The sequence below is a fragment of the Mercenaria mercenaria genome, chromosome 11 (genome assembly GCF_021730395.1).
Source record: "Mercenaria mercenaria strain notata chromosome 11, MADL_Memer_1, whole genome shotgun sequence".
NCBI classification, from domain to species: domain Eukaryota; kingdom Metazoa; phylum Mollusca; class Bivalvia; order Venerida; family Veneridae; genus Mercenaria; species Mercenaria mercenaria.
Window position 1 is genome coordinate 28,806,813 of NC_069371.1, and position 15,792 is coordinate 28,822,604.

The 15,792-nt window shown below is 34.5% G+C and overlaps 1 protein-coding gene across 1 annotated transcript; it reads right to left on the reverse strand.

Annotated features, from left to right (window-relative positions):
• Window positions 1-9,649: 9,649 nt before the first annotated feature.
• Window positions 9,650-13,831, reverse strand: LOC123532187 (uncharacterized). The gene is made up of 4 exons (XM_053517042.1): window positions 13,808-13,831; window positions 10,475-10,604; window positions 9,975-10,122; window positions 9,650-9,725 (listed from the first exon to the last, which is right to left on the reverse strand). The coding sequence occupies exons 1-4, from the start codon at window positions 13,826-13,828 to the stop codon at window positions 9,704-9,706; spliced, it is 321 nt and encodes a 106-aa protein (XP_053373017.1). The 5' UTR covers window positions 13,829-13,831; the 3' UTR covers window positions 9,650-9,703.
• Window positions 13,832-15,792: the final 1,961 nt, after the last annotated feature.

Here is a 15,792-nt window from a genome sequence, read left to right on the forward strand (position 1 = left end):
GAACAATTTGTCGGTGTGGACATGCATTATTAATAATAAAAGATGTACCGCCAGAAGCTCTGTCAGTATCAGTATTAATGAAGTTATTCATTGGGTAGTTTTTGAAAGATTTTTTGACGGGTTCCTTTAAAAAGGTTTCACTAGGACACCTAAGTGAAAGATTGTATTTTGATATGATGAGGAGAACTTCACTTGCCATTTAATAATAATGTTTTAAATGGTAAACAAAAGTTGGACGACTGGACATTTAAAAAATAGATTAGTGCAGCATTGACTTAAAAGGTGCGACCCTTTTGATCTTCACCTCCTTTGTGCTAGTTAAACTGGATGGAGGAGACAAGGGCGGATGGTCGACATCCTCCCCAGTTAACCGGTTCAAATGAAGAGGGAATCGGTTATAAGTTTGTATTTGATCATTAGATCCTTTCCAAACCCATCAGTTTTCAAGTCATTTTTTGTTTGGGTGTTCGACTCCCCCATGTTGATTAGAATACGACATAACATTTTGCTTTGACGACGGCGTATTTGAATACTTGGGTACATTTTGTACTATTGGTGGCAGTCTTGGCTTAGCAGCTGCATTTAGAACTGCTGGTGTCTGAACAGGCTTTGCTGCAACCTTTGGCTTTTTGTTGATTACGTCTGGGGCAGGCACAGAAGCAGTTTGCGTAGACGCATCAATACACTTGTTGATTTGTTTGTGTTTTAGTTTGTATATTAAGAATAGGTCGGTATCAGTGATAGAGATATGAATTTAGCACTGGCAATTTGTCTAGTTCAAGGAAATTCAATGCCATGTGTGAATTTGATATGGAGAACCTCCTTTTCGATCTTCCTTGTCTTGCCGTCTAGAGACTTGGTTAAATGTGGCTCGCTGTAATTCACACAACACAATGGACGACTGCAGGTGTCATGCTCTTGGGAATAGCCGTTTTGGAGCGGTTGTCTAGTGGTTATGATGTCGGCCGCTCAGTCCAGGGGTCGTGGGTTCGAGTCTGACTGGGATCACGACCGTGACTTCTAATATGACACCAGTACTTGATGTTTCAGGAAGCGGACTCGAGAGTGGTTCAAATAAGTTTAAAGCTTTCATCACAATCGAGCTAAAAAATTAGTATAAACTAAATATAACGGCCTAGGGTAACCGAGTCATATTAGAAGTCATTGTCGTGATCCCAGTCAGGCTCGAACTCACGACCCCTAGACTGAGTCGTCCATTGTGTTGTGTGAATATATATATAACATCGTATCGGCTACTCTAGGCCATTATATATATATTACCCAAAAGCAAAAAGATGCTTGTTTCAAAAGGGTGGGTGAGAGATATTTTAAATCCAAATGTTGAATAGAGCATGTGTTTCCTTGAATAATTTGTATATGTGATATATTGGTAATATAATAAGTAAACGCAGATAGTGCTGGACTCCTTTTTCGATGTATCATTGCTAAAATATAGCTGAATTGCTGTAAATAATAGGATTAGGGGTCATTTGTGAACGATTTTGGTATATTACAGTGACAGCTGGATCCCGGCATCTCATATTATGTTTTATAAAATAGTAAAAGGGAACCAACTATTTGTTGAATCAAGTACCCATTGTAAAATACTATGTACTAATTTGGACCAATCAGAAACAAGTTCTATAAATAGCACCAATCAAACCTCACTTCTGTTAACTAAAGGTATAAACAGGTAGATGATTTTCAGAGTATTCATTCTGTATCCAGCAATTGATGTATACACATCGAGGATTCAACTGATAATTTATCCCAGTACCTTGATGAGAAAGTTATTGCAGTTACGCTGTCAGGGTTTATTTATTATCTGAAAGATGATATTTCACCTTCAAAGACTAAAAAAGAGTTGCAGAATTGCATCTAGGTTTTAAGTTATTGGGCAAGCACATAGGAGTTCTACCTCAATGGTAGTTGAATGCTATAGACGATAGCAAATATAGGCTGAACATCGGAAAGCTGAAGCAGAGACACAGTATTTGGTAATTTACTCAGAAAAGAGGAGAGTTCTAGCTTATAGACGAGGTTCAGCGTTATAGGCGAAGTACAGCCAAGACATCTGATATGTATGTTGTTGATTCAAAGACATTGTCTGACGGGAACTTCAACTAAAAGACCAGTAAAGTATAGTATCTCCCGCCTATATCATTAGTTGAAGGTTTTTAGTTTGAAACATTCAGTAATTTGCATTATCTCTGAAATTATCTAGCTCAAAAATGAAATTATTTACGAATCATTGGTACATGAATCATTTAGGCAAGGTAGTCAAAGAAAAAACTTTACGTTTTAACAAATAATATTCTACATAGTTTGTAAGCCTATCTTTTACGTAGTCACCTTAGCGATTGGACTCATTTTGCCCGCCCGTTTAGCTCAATAGGGAGAGCGCAGATCTATCTCGGGGTCGTGAGTTGGATCCCCTGGAGGGGCGTATGTTCTCTAAGACGATTTGATGAAAGACACTGTGTCTGAAATCAATCGTCCTCCAAGCTTGATTCATGTGGGAAAGTTTGCAGTTACTTGTGGACAACAGGTTTGTACTGGTGCAGAATCCAGGAAATAATGGTTAGGTTAACCGTCCACCGTTACGTAACTGAAATACTGTTGAAAAAAGACGTTAAAACCAAAACAAACAGACAAATGGACCCATTTCATTGATCAAGATATTAAAGGCGTAGACACAGACTTAGGTCGAATATCTCGTACCCTTACAGCGCTACCAGGTAAGGATATGGTAAAATTACTAATGTATCTAGATTTATGATTACACTATACCTAGTTGTCCGCAATCAGAGTTTTGTATTATTCCCATATGATGTCAAATTTCTAAAAGGTGAATGTTTTCAGGGCATTACGTTTCTATCTGTTGATTAGTGTGGTAAGTTGATTTTTAATGAGTATACATGTTGGAGAGAAAATTTCATCCTTGGCTGATGTGAAATTTAACTGTCAACATTTTGGCATTCAAAGCATTGTTTGATCTCCTTCATCCAAATAACACATTTTATCTTTGTCCAATCAAAGATATAGAGGATATTTGTTTGTTTACAGTGAGATATCGAAATATATCATCACCGATAAGGGAGACAATTGAATATTTTCACGAAGGCGGAGCCTGAGTGAAAATATCAGAATTGTCTCCCTTATCGGTGATGATATATTTCGATATCTCACTGCAAACAAACAAATTTTCTTTTTATTTTATGCTAGTTTGTGAAGATCAACGAATTTTCTGTTTATTACGTGCATAAATATTCATATAAATCCAATATTTCATGACGAAATTCGGATTTATTTAAGCTACCGTGTTACATATGATACATCCGCTAAATTACCATGGACACTAAGGCACATTAATATCGAATACTGGTGATTAGGTTCATTAAATCAACACGACGCCATTTTGTTTTTAAAAACAAAAACTGCTTTAAATATTTTGTGTAAAAATACACAGTCCGCGGCTAACAGAGACATTGACAAATGCCGGTAGTTATGTAGAAGCATATTTAAAACTGATCGGGTCAATCCGTCAGTTCGTTGAATAACCGGAAGCTTGCTTTGTTTACCAAAACACACGCTTAAGGTCAGATTAAAAAAACAACACTAGAAATCTAAACAACTGTGGAATATGCGTAAGTCCTTGGAAAATCAAGCTGCAGAATTAAATATCATCATGGATTCAATAGAAATAGCTAGGAAATATTGATCTAGGAGCTGGATAGCATAACAAAATGGATGGAAGTTGGAACACAACTGGCTGGGCTTGGAGTTGGAGTGGGAAAGTACTTCGACGAAAATGCTGGCATATTACGTAAGGTTGAGTTGATGTCTTGTGATAATAAACTAAGACAACAACCAACTAAATGTGTTGTCGCCAGTAAAATCTACCACACGATAGTGAACCAATGGAAAAAAGTAGAGGAAACACACATGTCTGTAGCTACATGAATGGCAAGGCCTAGCAACCAAGCTGACAAAGGTAGCATTATTTCTTTTGCAAATTTAATTATATAGCTAATCTGTTCTATATGGGATTGTCTAGCAGTTCATGACTCCTGTATTGCTTGAGTATTAGTATATTCCAGTAATTTTAAAGGCAGCAAAGGGAGGTAATTAAAGAATATCCCTTACGAAATGGTCAAAAAGCTGCGAACATGCCGCGAACATACCTATTCGCAGGATGTATTCGCGGGATATTCGCTGCTACCGCGATCATGCCGCGATTGGTTTGAAACTAGTTTGCGGGATATTCGCAGGAAGACCAATGATCGCGGCATGTTCGCGAGAAGAACTTAGAAGATTATAATCTTTTGGTAAACTATTACTGAAGAGCTTTTATAAGAGCAGGTAACTGTAGATCAATTAATTTGTAACATTATCTATAAGGTCACAGTATGAGTCTGATAAGTTAATTACAACCAAATATTCTGGACATGTTTAGAAGGAAATCTGTGTGCATTACAGACAGTTTTCATAAGTGATTCTTAGAGGCTGATAGGAATATATACCTTTTCATGGTAAGTCAGAAAATTTATGTTTAATATCTATACTTATATATCCAAGTAAACATAAGGAATTTTGAAAATGAAATAGATGTGCTTAACCTTTTGCAGAGCTGTATCAGGTTATCTAAAAAGAAATATAAAACTAGCTTATTTTGACAATTTCTAAGCTTCATAAGTCTGAAAATTAACATGTAAAACAATGACAGATTTGTAGTGATACATATAACTCATAAGTAGTGTGAAGAAAAACATTGGGATGAAATGAATACAGTCATGCACTCAGACACTGTTATCGAAATGACAAGTAACAGTTAAAATTCAATATATATATATTATCATTAAAACTTTGTTTAAAATGGGGGCCTCCGTGGCCGAGTGGTTAGAGTCGTTGACTTCAAACCATTTGCCCCTCATCGATGTGGGTTCGAAACCTCATTTGGGGCGTAGAATTCTTCACGTGAGGAAGCCATCCAGCTGGCTTGCGGAAGGTCGGTGGTTCTACCCAGGTGCCCGCTCGTGATGAAATAGTGCACGGAGGGGCACCTGGGGTCTTCCTCCACCATTAAAGCTGGAAAGTCGCCATATGACCTAAAATTGTGTCGGTGCGACGTTAAACCCAACAAAATAAATAAATAAATTGTTTAAAATGCTCCAAATATGATATGAAAAAGTTCAGACATTGACAATTTTAATTTGTTAAAACCTCAGTGTTCAAGTTTATTCAATCAATTTATATCCCTGATTCCTACTAATTTATTTGTTTTTGCACTTTTTCTGTACATGCTTTTTGTACACAATTTATGTAGAGATGGTTTTCAGCTAGTTCGCGGGATGTTCGCAGCAACTAGTTCGCGGGATGATCGCGGCAACTTGTTCGCGGGAAGTTCACAGCTACTTGTTCGCGGGAAGTTCACAGCTACTTGTTCGCGGGAAGTTCGCGGCAACTTGTTCGCGGCAAAACTAATTTGCATGTGAAAAGTGAACACCAAACGAACATCCCGCGAACTATTATACCAATTGTATCAAAAGTGTTCGCAGCATGTTCGCTGGATATTCGCGGCATGATCGCAGCAAGTGTTCGCGGCAAACTATAATATTTCCGTAAGGGATATTTCAAGGGAGATCATTTATCTGGAAAAAAAGAAGTTCGGCACTGTGAGTGATATCGATTTATATCTCACTGCTATTGTCCAGTATTTCACCAATAAGCATAAAATGAATTAATATTACATTTGTGTAATAAATCTCTAAACACTTCGTGAAAAAGGTTTTGAGTTTTTTCGCTTTTCGAAAATAAGTGTTCTATAGTCTCTTGGATTCGCCCACGGAAAATTTTGAAGACCTATTATTTATAAGAAGTGATTTTTTGCAAGTATTCTATTATTTATTCTACCTTGATTCCATTATAATTTAGAATCCCCTGAACAAGTAAAAGGTATCATATAAATGAAATTTCAATCCATGTTGTTTATATTGAACTCTTAGCTCCATTTTCTTTGGGAAGTCGGTACAGAGATATTTTTAACAACATATAGTAATACATTACTCTGCAGCCTTTTTCAGATTTATTTAGGAGTTCGATTATAAATAGCTAACAAGGCTGCACTTGATTTATCGCTTTATGCGGAATGTTTATATACCCTGAAATACCGAAAATAAGCTAGTTTTGAAAATGGGCCGGTTTTGAAAATAAGCCACCATTTCACTACAGGCAAAAAGGGCTCATAAGTTAGCCGCAAGAAATAGTATGACTATCAATAACCTTGTTACACCATGTACAAGAAAACATATAAAATGCCCAGTACACCTGGTTGATTTAATAACACAATGTGGTGATTATCAGGTATTGTGTCAGTTATTAGTCGCCGGTATATTTGATACGCTTTAGGATTTTGTCACTGGTATAGAGAAGTTATTAAAATGTTACAATGAAAAAATGATATTGTAAATAAAAGAAATATAAGGCAGTTACTGAAATGCTTACATAAGGTTATTATTTCAAAAGATAGCATTTTTAGGAAAATAGGAAAAATGTATAAAGAACTTATCCCTCGACTGCTAGAGATATCCAGCGATCAATGATTGGCTGAGTCTTTACCTGTGTCTACATCATACTGCGAATATTTAGAATATACTACTGCATCTACATGAGCGCATGTAAGACAAGGGAAGTAACACAGTCTAAGGGCATATTCTGTGACTGTCTCTTGTCTGTAGGAATAAGGTCAGTAAATCGGTCAAAAAATGTGCTTCCGTGGTGTAGTCGAAAGAAGTCCATAGTAAATATATCCTAATTTTCCCATTTCTAGCGCAAATTCATGTAGAAAGAGTCCTTTATTTACACTTTTGCACTGCTAGAATACATCCTGCATGAAATGAGATGGTTTTCATGTTTATATACTCGACATGGCAAGTTTTGCAGATCGAAACCGGAAGTAGGTGTTTATTGTGCGGACAAAAGCAAATATGCGCCATTTTTAGGGTAGCAGACCATAACTGACTGGCATTCACTAGGAATTATTCAACCCCTATTTTCTTTTCATTTTTGTCGTTAATTTATGATAGAACTTTCATGAAAAATAGGTGTAAGAAAAAGTGATGTTCTATAAAGATACGTAAAGACGACCTGAAGTTGTCGTTTTTTATATGAGACAAATTACGAACCTTCAACCTGTAAGAACAGTCTATAAAGTTCATGATTCTATTTTACTTTATTGTCAAACTATGGGCCTTTCATTAGAAGATATATAATATAATTTGTTGAAATGTTTTGGTTACAAGAAATCTTTTGCATTCATTGTTTGAAAATGTGAAAAATATTTGCCGTCGTAGATTTCCGTTCGTATTCGTGAAGCTGCTGGCGCGAGGGTTTCAGAACGAGGCTTAGCGTGGGTTTTGTAATAAAAAAGAAAACGATTAAGATGGTAAGACGGTAACGGTTTTGGGGTAACTTTAATTAAGGACGCGACGTTTTTCAGCCTTTCAACGGCATGCAATGCACCGCAATAGCAGTTATAGCTTTATTAGCCTTTTTTCCAATCCAATCTTCAAAATATTAGCCGACAGCTCTCCGGCGACATGATGCTCTGCATCAAAATTTTACTTGCTCATATCTGTTGGGCGATTAAATCATAGGCGTATCTGTCTTTTAGGCCAAACAAAACCTTTCAATGGGTAATTATATGTTAGCAGTAGGAAGTTGTAACACAACAGATTATGTCAGAAGTATAAGTATTTACCAACGTCGATGGTTTTACTAAAACGGAAAAAGATATGACATCTGTGTTTGCAGTATTTTGGTACTCGAAAATACGTCGGTTTTTAAACCGATACCGTATATATGTACTCAAAAGTTCGCCGGACTCAAATATAAGGTAGTCTCGATTCCTTACCAAAATTTAAAATAAATTCTTTTCGGATTTTTAGGGTATTGTAGATAGGTTCCTATTAAGTACACTATATTGCAGGACGTCTTTGAACGTGAAACTTTTTTTGAAATTCTTTAAAAGTGAAAAGTGTACTATAAGAATTCATTAGGTCATTTAATAATGCCTATATCGATGAACTTTTTATCAACGATTGATTTACCTGCTATTTTAGATAAAAGGTTGCACCAGATATGTAAAGAAAAGAACTCTTTGTTTCAAGTGAATTGATTGTGTCAAGAATTTCAGAGCGTTAAGTACATCCCACCAATGTTCGTTTTGTAAATTTTGTACGTTCCTTTTCACATAATCACACACATACTTCCAAAACACTTGAACATTGGGACAAATTATATTGACTAAGTCTACATATTTCTTATTATCATTGCTTAACCTCTTTAGCCAGGTTAGTTTTAGTGCATTCATAAATTTAAATAAGTCTACAGTTCTAATACCACCGAACTCATATGGATTAGTTATAACATTTCTTTTGATTTTATCTGGAGACCTCTAATCCATAGGGCTTTAAGAACATATTTTGTAAGCTCAAAATGGTTTCTTGATCCGATGGTTCAATTTTGACAGTGCCAATATCTTTATAACTACATTTTATAGACTAAATCATTCGTTTTGACGAGCTTATGAACATTCTCTTCATTTCTTTTATTTTAGCAGAATAATTAATTTTAACCATAAATTTGAGGTCTATTGAAAACTATACACCCAACAGATGTAACTCGTTATTCCATTTTATATTATGTTCTTTACAAATGAAATCTTGATAACCCAGTCTTCAACCAATCGAAATAGCCCTTATTTTGTCTACGTTAATTTTGAGTCCTGATATATTTGCAAAGAATTTTAAAACTTTCATAGTTTGATTTAAAGTCTTTTCAAAGCCATCCAAGATTAATGTAGTGTCTTCAGCATATTGCGACAAAATAAATTCTTGATCTGCTATTTTAATGCCCTTAATATTTGAGTTGGATTTCATTAACATTGCTTAGATCCAGGCGCAAAGAATGAAAAGGTAAGGGGACTAAAGATCACCTTGACGACAACTTAAGTGTATGTAAAACCATTCTGACAGATGTCCATTTACAATCACATGACAGAGTATTCTTATAGAAAGGTTTTAATCCAGTCTTTATAGGGGGTTAAAGAAGTCTAGAACATAAATCATAAATTTCCACGATGAAAAGTCATTGGCGGTTGCGAAATCAAGTAGTGAAAGCATACCTGGAATATTGCATTTTTCTGCATAGAACATTATATAATAAACTAGACCTAGACTAACGTTCTCCAGATCTAAGGCCGGTTTAGTCTTCACTAATAAGCTTAACATGTCTTCATATATAAGTTTTCCTTCTAAATACATTTTTCTTCTTAGGTAAGCTTTTTCAAATTAATAACAAATGATCTAAATTAACATTTTTGTTATTTCAAACGCATAAGGCTGCGTATAATGTCCAGACATATGCAAACTTTGAATTTCTTAATAAGTTCTTGTTCCATTACATTATATGTATATGCTGAGGCATATGCAATTGTTTTACCTCTAATAAGCATTAGTAACAATGTATAATAAGTTAAGAAGGAAATATAAACAGACAAAAACACGAACATACACGCATACACGAACGCACGCACACACACAATTCTTCTTTAGCAATGGCATTATATGTATAAGAACACAAAATGATGTTGTTTGTTTTAAAATTTTATTTTGTAACATCAACAAAAAGATGTAATTGCAATTTATCCAATCTGTGTTTGTACCCTGAAATGAAACAATTAAAACTTATTTCATGAATAAAGAAGTTCGGAGTAGACTCATCAAAACGTATATAAATATATTTTCTTTATATTTTTTTTTTGTTTTTTTTTTATTTGAAACGTAAGTCATATGAAGTAGCTTGCAATTTTGAATGCATTCGTTAATGTCGAATGTAAAAACACACCCGATTATTAAAACTGACAATTATACAATAGTGTGTTTGACGTAAATTTAGCAAAGAAACATTCCTACCAGTGACAAGCTGGGCTACATAAAGATCCTCCAATTAAACCTGCTCCTGGAACTAATGCATTTAGGGCAGCGGGACATGCTGCTTCACATGCAGCTTCTGTCGTGTCCGACCCGAGCATTTCTAGGAGCTTCTTTCCTAAGTCGTGAACTGTTAAAGAGAATTGATATGTTTTAATGAAATTAAAGTCTGATGAAATCTTATAGAAACAGTATTTATATATTTGAAAAATTCAGCTTAAAGATTACGACTATGACATATTTTCACCCTTACCTATCTCGAAGCAATAAAATATCAGAAATAAAATGTAAATGTGCACAATGAAAGAAATATATTTTGTAAACTCTCAATATGAAAGATTCAGGATTTCTTTCCTAAGATGTATTTGAACTTTTACCGTATGCATGAGTGATATGTTATACATTAAGATACAATGGAAATGATAGTTGAGAACATAAGAGGTATTCTAAAATACGAAACAAGTATAATTCTGTAATTGTACTTGAAGGCAGTTGTATCTTTCCCCAGAGAAACCTCTTGTCAAGGTCATCCTCCTCAACAATGAGTGGGGCACTCAAGGCCAAAGGCAGGACTACCAGAAAACAGACAACAAACTTCATACTTGTTAGTAACTGAAATAACAGATATATTTTGTTTGTTTGAAATGTCCGCAATAAATAAACATTAATCTATACATTATGAAATGACACATTCTACAGTTTAACAGAAAATAAGCCCCGAACCGACTGATATTATATCAATAACTCACCGCTATATTGAAAATAATTATATATCTCTTTTTTGAGAGCCACTAAGACAAACTACATTATAATGACGACATTCTGTGAAGAAGTTCCTGCAAATTAATTTCAATGTTTGTGTGGAATAGAATTAGAACATTAATCTCATCTATATAAGGAAAGGCTATGCGACTCTTGAAATGTATACCAAGTTCATTTTACTTTTCAAACACGTAGTTTCATCCGGTTCGTCAAATAAATAAATCGCTAGTTACACATGAAGCTATTTCGCAGAAAATGAATCAGATATGGTTAAAGATGGTTAAGCCGATTTTGGCCAATAATAACATCCAGACAGAACAACCAGAAAGACCCACCGACTATTAGTTTTTATCGCCTCCTGGTAGAAGTACAGTTCCAAATTTTAATCTAAAAGATCCTAAAATCCTGAGATAAATAATATAGTTGTATGTCGAGTCAGTTATGATCTCCACCGTCAGAAGAAATGGGTTTTTACTTTAATTTAATATTCTTTTTAAATTTAGTAGCTGACGTTAGACAAGCTGTTGAGTACACTGGTATACTGATAACTCAGACCGACCCTATTGTAAGATTTTCATTATACAGTCTCGTATTTTGTAACGTTTGTTAGGATAATTCTCATCGGGGAGTTACTTTATTTACACTGTCTTGTCTTACTGTAGACAAAATTGGTTAAATGCGAAGTCGGTGTTTAGAAAATGCATTTTAAGAGACTAACCAACAAACTGTAGGCGAAAAATAATTGCTCTCAAAAATCCATAAAAAGTGAATACTATTAAAGTTACCAATGGTAAAAACTTATTGGCATAAGATTTTTAAAGATATTCTTATAAATAACTAAAACTATTGCGCAAAAGGTAGTAAACCCTTTCAACGCTTTTGAAATAATGAAACTTTACATTCTTGTTCATTTATGCTAATATCTAACTTATTTTGTACCCACTTTATCATTGTTCAGTGACATACATGTATATTCTGTGCCAAACTTGGTGAAAATAAACATGTTGAATAATTTTCACCCAAACTGTTGGCGGATAGCTTTAAACTCTTTGGTTTCCCTGATTCAGGTTGCTGACCGTTTGAAGGCGAAGACGATATTTTCAATTTGCTTTTTGCCTGTTTCATACATGTAATATAACTGTATTACCTTGTATAGTGATGGTGCTTCTCCCCTTTTATTAATATTTTATTGAATCTGTTTAAGAGGTGATGAAATGTACATAATCCTTCACGGCCCACAGTAACGGTTTGAGTGGAATCCTTTTAATAGCAAAATTGAATGGACCTCCAAGATCCCAAAATCCCAAAGAACAGAAATATAAAATCTCTTATTTAAGATATATTATTCTCAGTTTTGATTTAGTTTGAAATATTATTTCAGTGTTAAACAGCTCATTTTAAGAACATGCTCGACCAAACCGTTTGCTGTTTTTGTTTGTGTTCTATGCTTCTAAAGGGTCTTCTTAGATATCTATTAAAGAAATCAAATATGACAAGACTACGTTTTAGTATGCTTCAACGATACGAAAAGGCTAACGGCTGCGGAATAATTTATTACTCGCGGCGTGTGATCAATTTGGAATGTTTAGATATATCAAAACATTGTCTGTCTTACTATATTTTATTTCGATTCTTATATTTCGTTTAAATACATAAGTAGGAAAAATAGGGAAATGCTGTTTCTTGCTACATGCATGGTACAAAATATAGTAGGTGTACCTGATGTCAACGCGTAACAGTGTTTTAATGCTATTACAATAGGGAGGTTACACGTCCCGCAGAATAGTTCATTATTATTTTTGTGCTTTTCCTATCGGTAGTGTTGTTTAATGGGCGCTTGTTGTTTGTAGTAATTTATAACTACATGATCGTATTCAACATTGAGGGACCAAATAAGCACATTTTTATCTTATAATAAGCTAGATGACTTCTTGAAAAGTAGCAGAAATGACATATTACCAATATTTGCCTTTTTTATAAATGCATTAAATACAATTCATGGTTTATAAGTTTCAGCTTGCAATGCATAGGCGTGTTTCAAGTTTTTAGGCCAAGGTATATGTTTCATAACTAAATGGCTTTGGGGAGGCTGCGATTCCCTGTTTGATATTTGTCTTATTTTTAACCCGCAATTTGTTTCGCTTATAATTAACAGTTAGCACACTCCTTTCTTTAACATTGTTTTTAACTGATTCAATTTTGCATAGCATATGACGTTATAGATCTTTCAAAGGACAAATGTCCCAACACACACACTACTAGTACAACGTGTTGCAAAATACACCTATCAAATATAACTACATAGTGCATGTAAAAAAAACAACACGTTATTCCATCATTCGGTCGCGAAATATCCTTGGAACTGGAAAGCACTTACTGGACACAGTTTCGTAAATAGAAGTGTATTTCGTGTGTTAATATATATATATATATATATATATACATATTTGACAGATGTGCCTCGTTGTTTACAGACAAATTGTCAAGTCATGTCGGAAAACATACAACCCACCTCAGAATTAAGGGGAAAACTTGGTCCTAAGCAGAATTCTATTTTAATGTCTCATCTTGAGTGTTTGAGTAGCAAAAACTGTTTGCAAAGACAACTGTTAAGTATCAATACGAATGCTTTACACAATATGTTTATTCCAAACAGCAAAATTGCCAAAAACTATTTTTTTTCGATTCTGACATTATAAGAAAACTTTCTTTTTTATGTCAAGCTTGTTTAATGTAAGCATTTTCTTAAGTATCTGTAGTTAACCTTTACTGTGTGTATGTGCACTATCATCACGTCAGGTCTATTCTTTGTGTAATGTATAGTTAAGAAAGCATTCACCAAAATATGTAAATCTTTGTTAGACAAAGCAGTTGCTAGCAAATTAATGTTTATCAAATCAAGCGAATGTTCTAAATCACCGTCCTTCTGTCATCTGTAAATTTGTCATATTCTGTGTTTGAATTAATAAACATATTAAAATAAAGGTGCATATATATATATACATTTACGAGTTTTACTTTTCATAAGCTATAAAAACTTCTGTCTTCTGTACCTTAAGCATTCTTAATTTCATATTACTCTAACACTGTCGTGTATACATCGCTGTAGAATTATTTATTCTTCCCACAAGCATAACGCTACATACTGAAAGCTATATAAGATAAAATAGAACTCACAGTTTTGAACAGGAGATCCAGGAAATGCGTAATTGGCCTGAAATGCCATAGCTTATATAGGCAGACAGTTTTAGGTTACGGGGTTATCATTTTAAAAAGTTCTTTCAAATCGTGACCAAATGAAAGATAATGTCGGCGTTAATGGTTATGCCCTTTGAAAATTTTTACATACATATATAAAATGAACTGTCTCTGTCTATCTTTTGAATTATTTTGAGTTCAGTTTTTTAGTGGCTCTACAAAGTTATACCGTGTTTAGCTATAATACATGTATACAGTGTGCACAATTTCAAACCCAATGCAAAGTACTGTTAACACATGTTAATTTTTTTGTTTACATAAACTATAATATTATGTAGTAACTCTTTATGTTTTCAGATATAAAGTTGTGTCTAATATGCCATTAATTGCAAACTTTTGAAAACATCATGTATATGTAAGAAAACATTACTTATATACATTTCATGTAAGGGTATGATAAAAACAATAAAAATAGAAACAGAATAATGCCACATAAATTTATAAAATGTTATGAGCGCAAAAACGTTTAGTAGTGGAGGTTATAAGACTGAAAATAGGCCCGAATTGTGCGCTTTTTAGAGTTTTGATCTTTATCTGACACATTACTATTACCTGTAAGGAAACATTTCAGATGTAGAACCCATCTCTACCCTCCCTTTTATGGTGAATAATAAGGGTAAGAGTTATGTCCCTTGAAATAATTTATAAAAGGCATTGGTATACAAAACCGATCATATTCACCTATATATATATTTACCTATTCATGTAATACAAATGTCCCATCATTTTATGTGAAACGTATATCGGAGGAAATTATTAATCAGTCTGGGTGCTCAGAAATGAAAAAAAAATGTGCATATATGAGAGTTACGGCCCTTGAATTTGTCAAATCATAGAAAAATTGGACAACACTTATAATGGTACATTTAAAGTTTGGTTTTTGAATTATTTTGTTCAGTTATCTTTCCGAAAACGATGTTATAAGTAGTAAAGGACATGCTCATGGGTTGTGAAACCCTATTTTTATGACCCACTTCGAAGAAGGAGGGGTATATTGTTTTGCAGATGTCGGTCGGTATGTCTGCCGGTCGTTCGGTATGTTGACCAATCGGTGTACGGATGATAACTCAAGAATGCTTGGGTCTAGGATCATGAAATTTGATAGGGAGGTTGCCCATATTACAGATGACTCCTATTGATTTTTAGATTAGTAGGTCAAAGGTCAAGGTCACAGTGACCCGAAACAATTAAACGGTTTCCGGACTATTACTTGAGAACGCTTAAGCCTTGGATCACAAAACTTTATGTAGAGGTTGATCATAACTAGTTAATTACCCCTATTGATTTTGAGGTCAGTAGTTCAAAAGTCAAGGTCACAGTGACCCAGAAAATTTAAACAGTTTCTGGACGATAAATTAGAAACGCTTGGATCCAGGATCACAAAACTTTACAGAAAGGTTGATTATGACCAGCAGGTGACCTCCATTGATTTTGAGGTCAGTAGGTCAAAGGTCAAGGGCACATTGACCAAGAACATATCTACAGTTTCCAGATGAAAACTCAAGAATGCTTGAGCATAGGAAATGAAAGTTGAAATGGAGGTTGGTCATGACCAGCAAATGGCTCCATTCGATTTTGAGATCAGTAGGTCAAAGGTCAAGGTCACAGTGATCCAGAACAGGTAAACGGTTTCTGGACGATAACTTGAGAGCGCTTGGGGATAGAATCACAAAACTTGATAGGGTAGTTGGCCATGACCAGCAAATAACTCCTCTTGATTTTGAGATCAGTAGGTCAAAGGTCAATTAAGTTTATAAATGATAAGCATGTTATATAGACA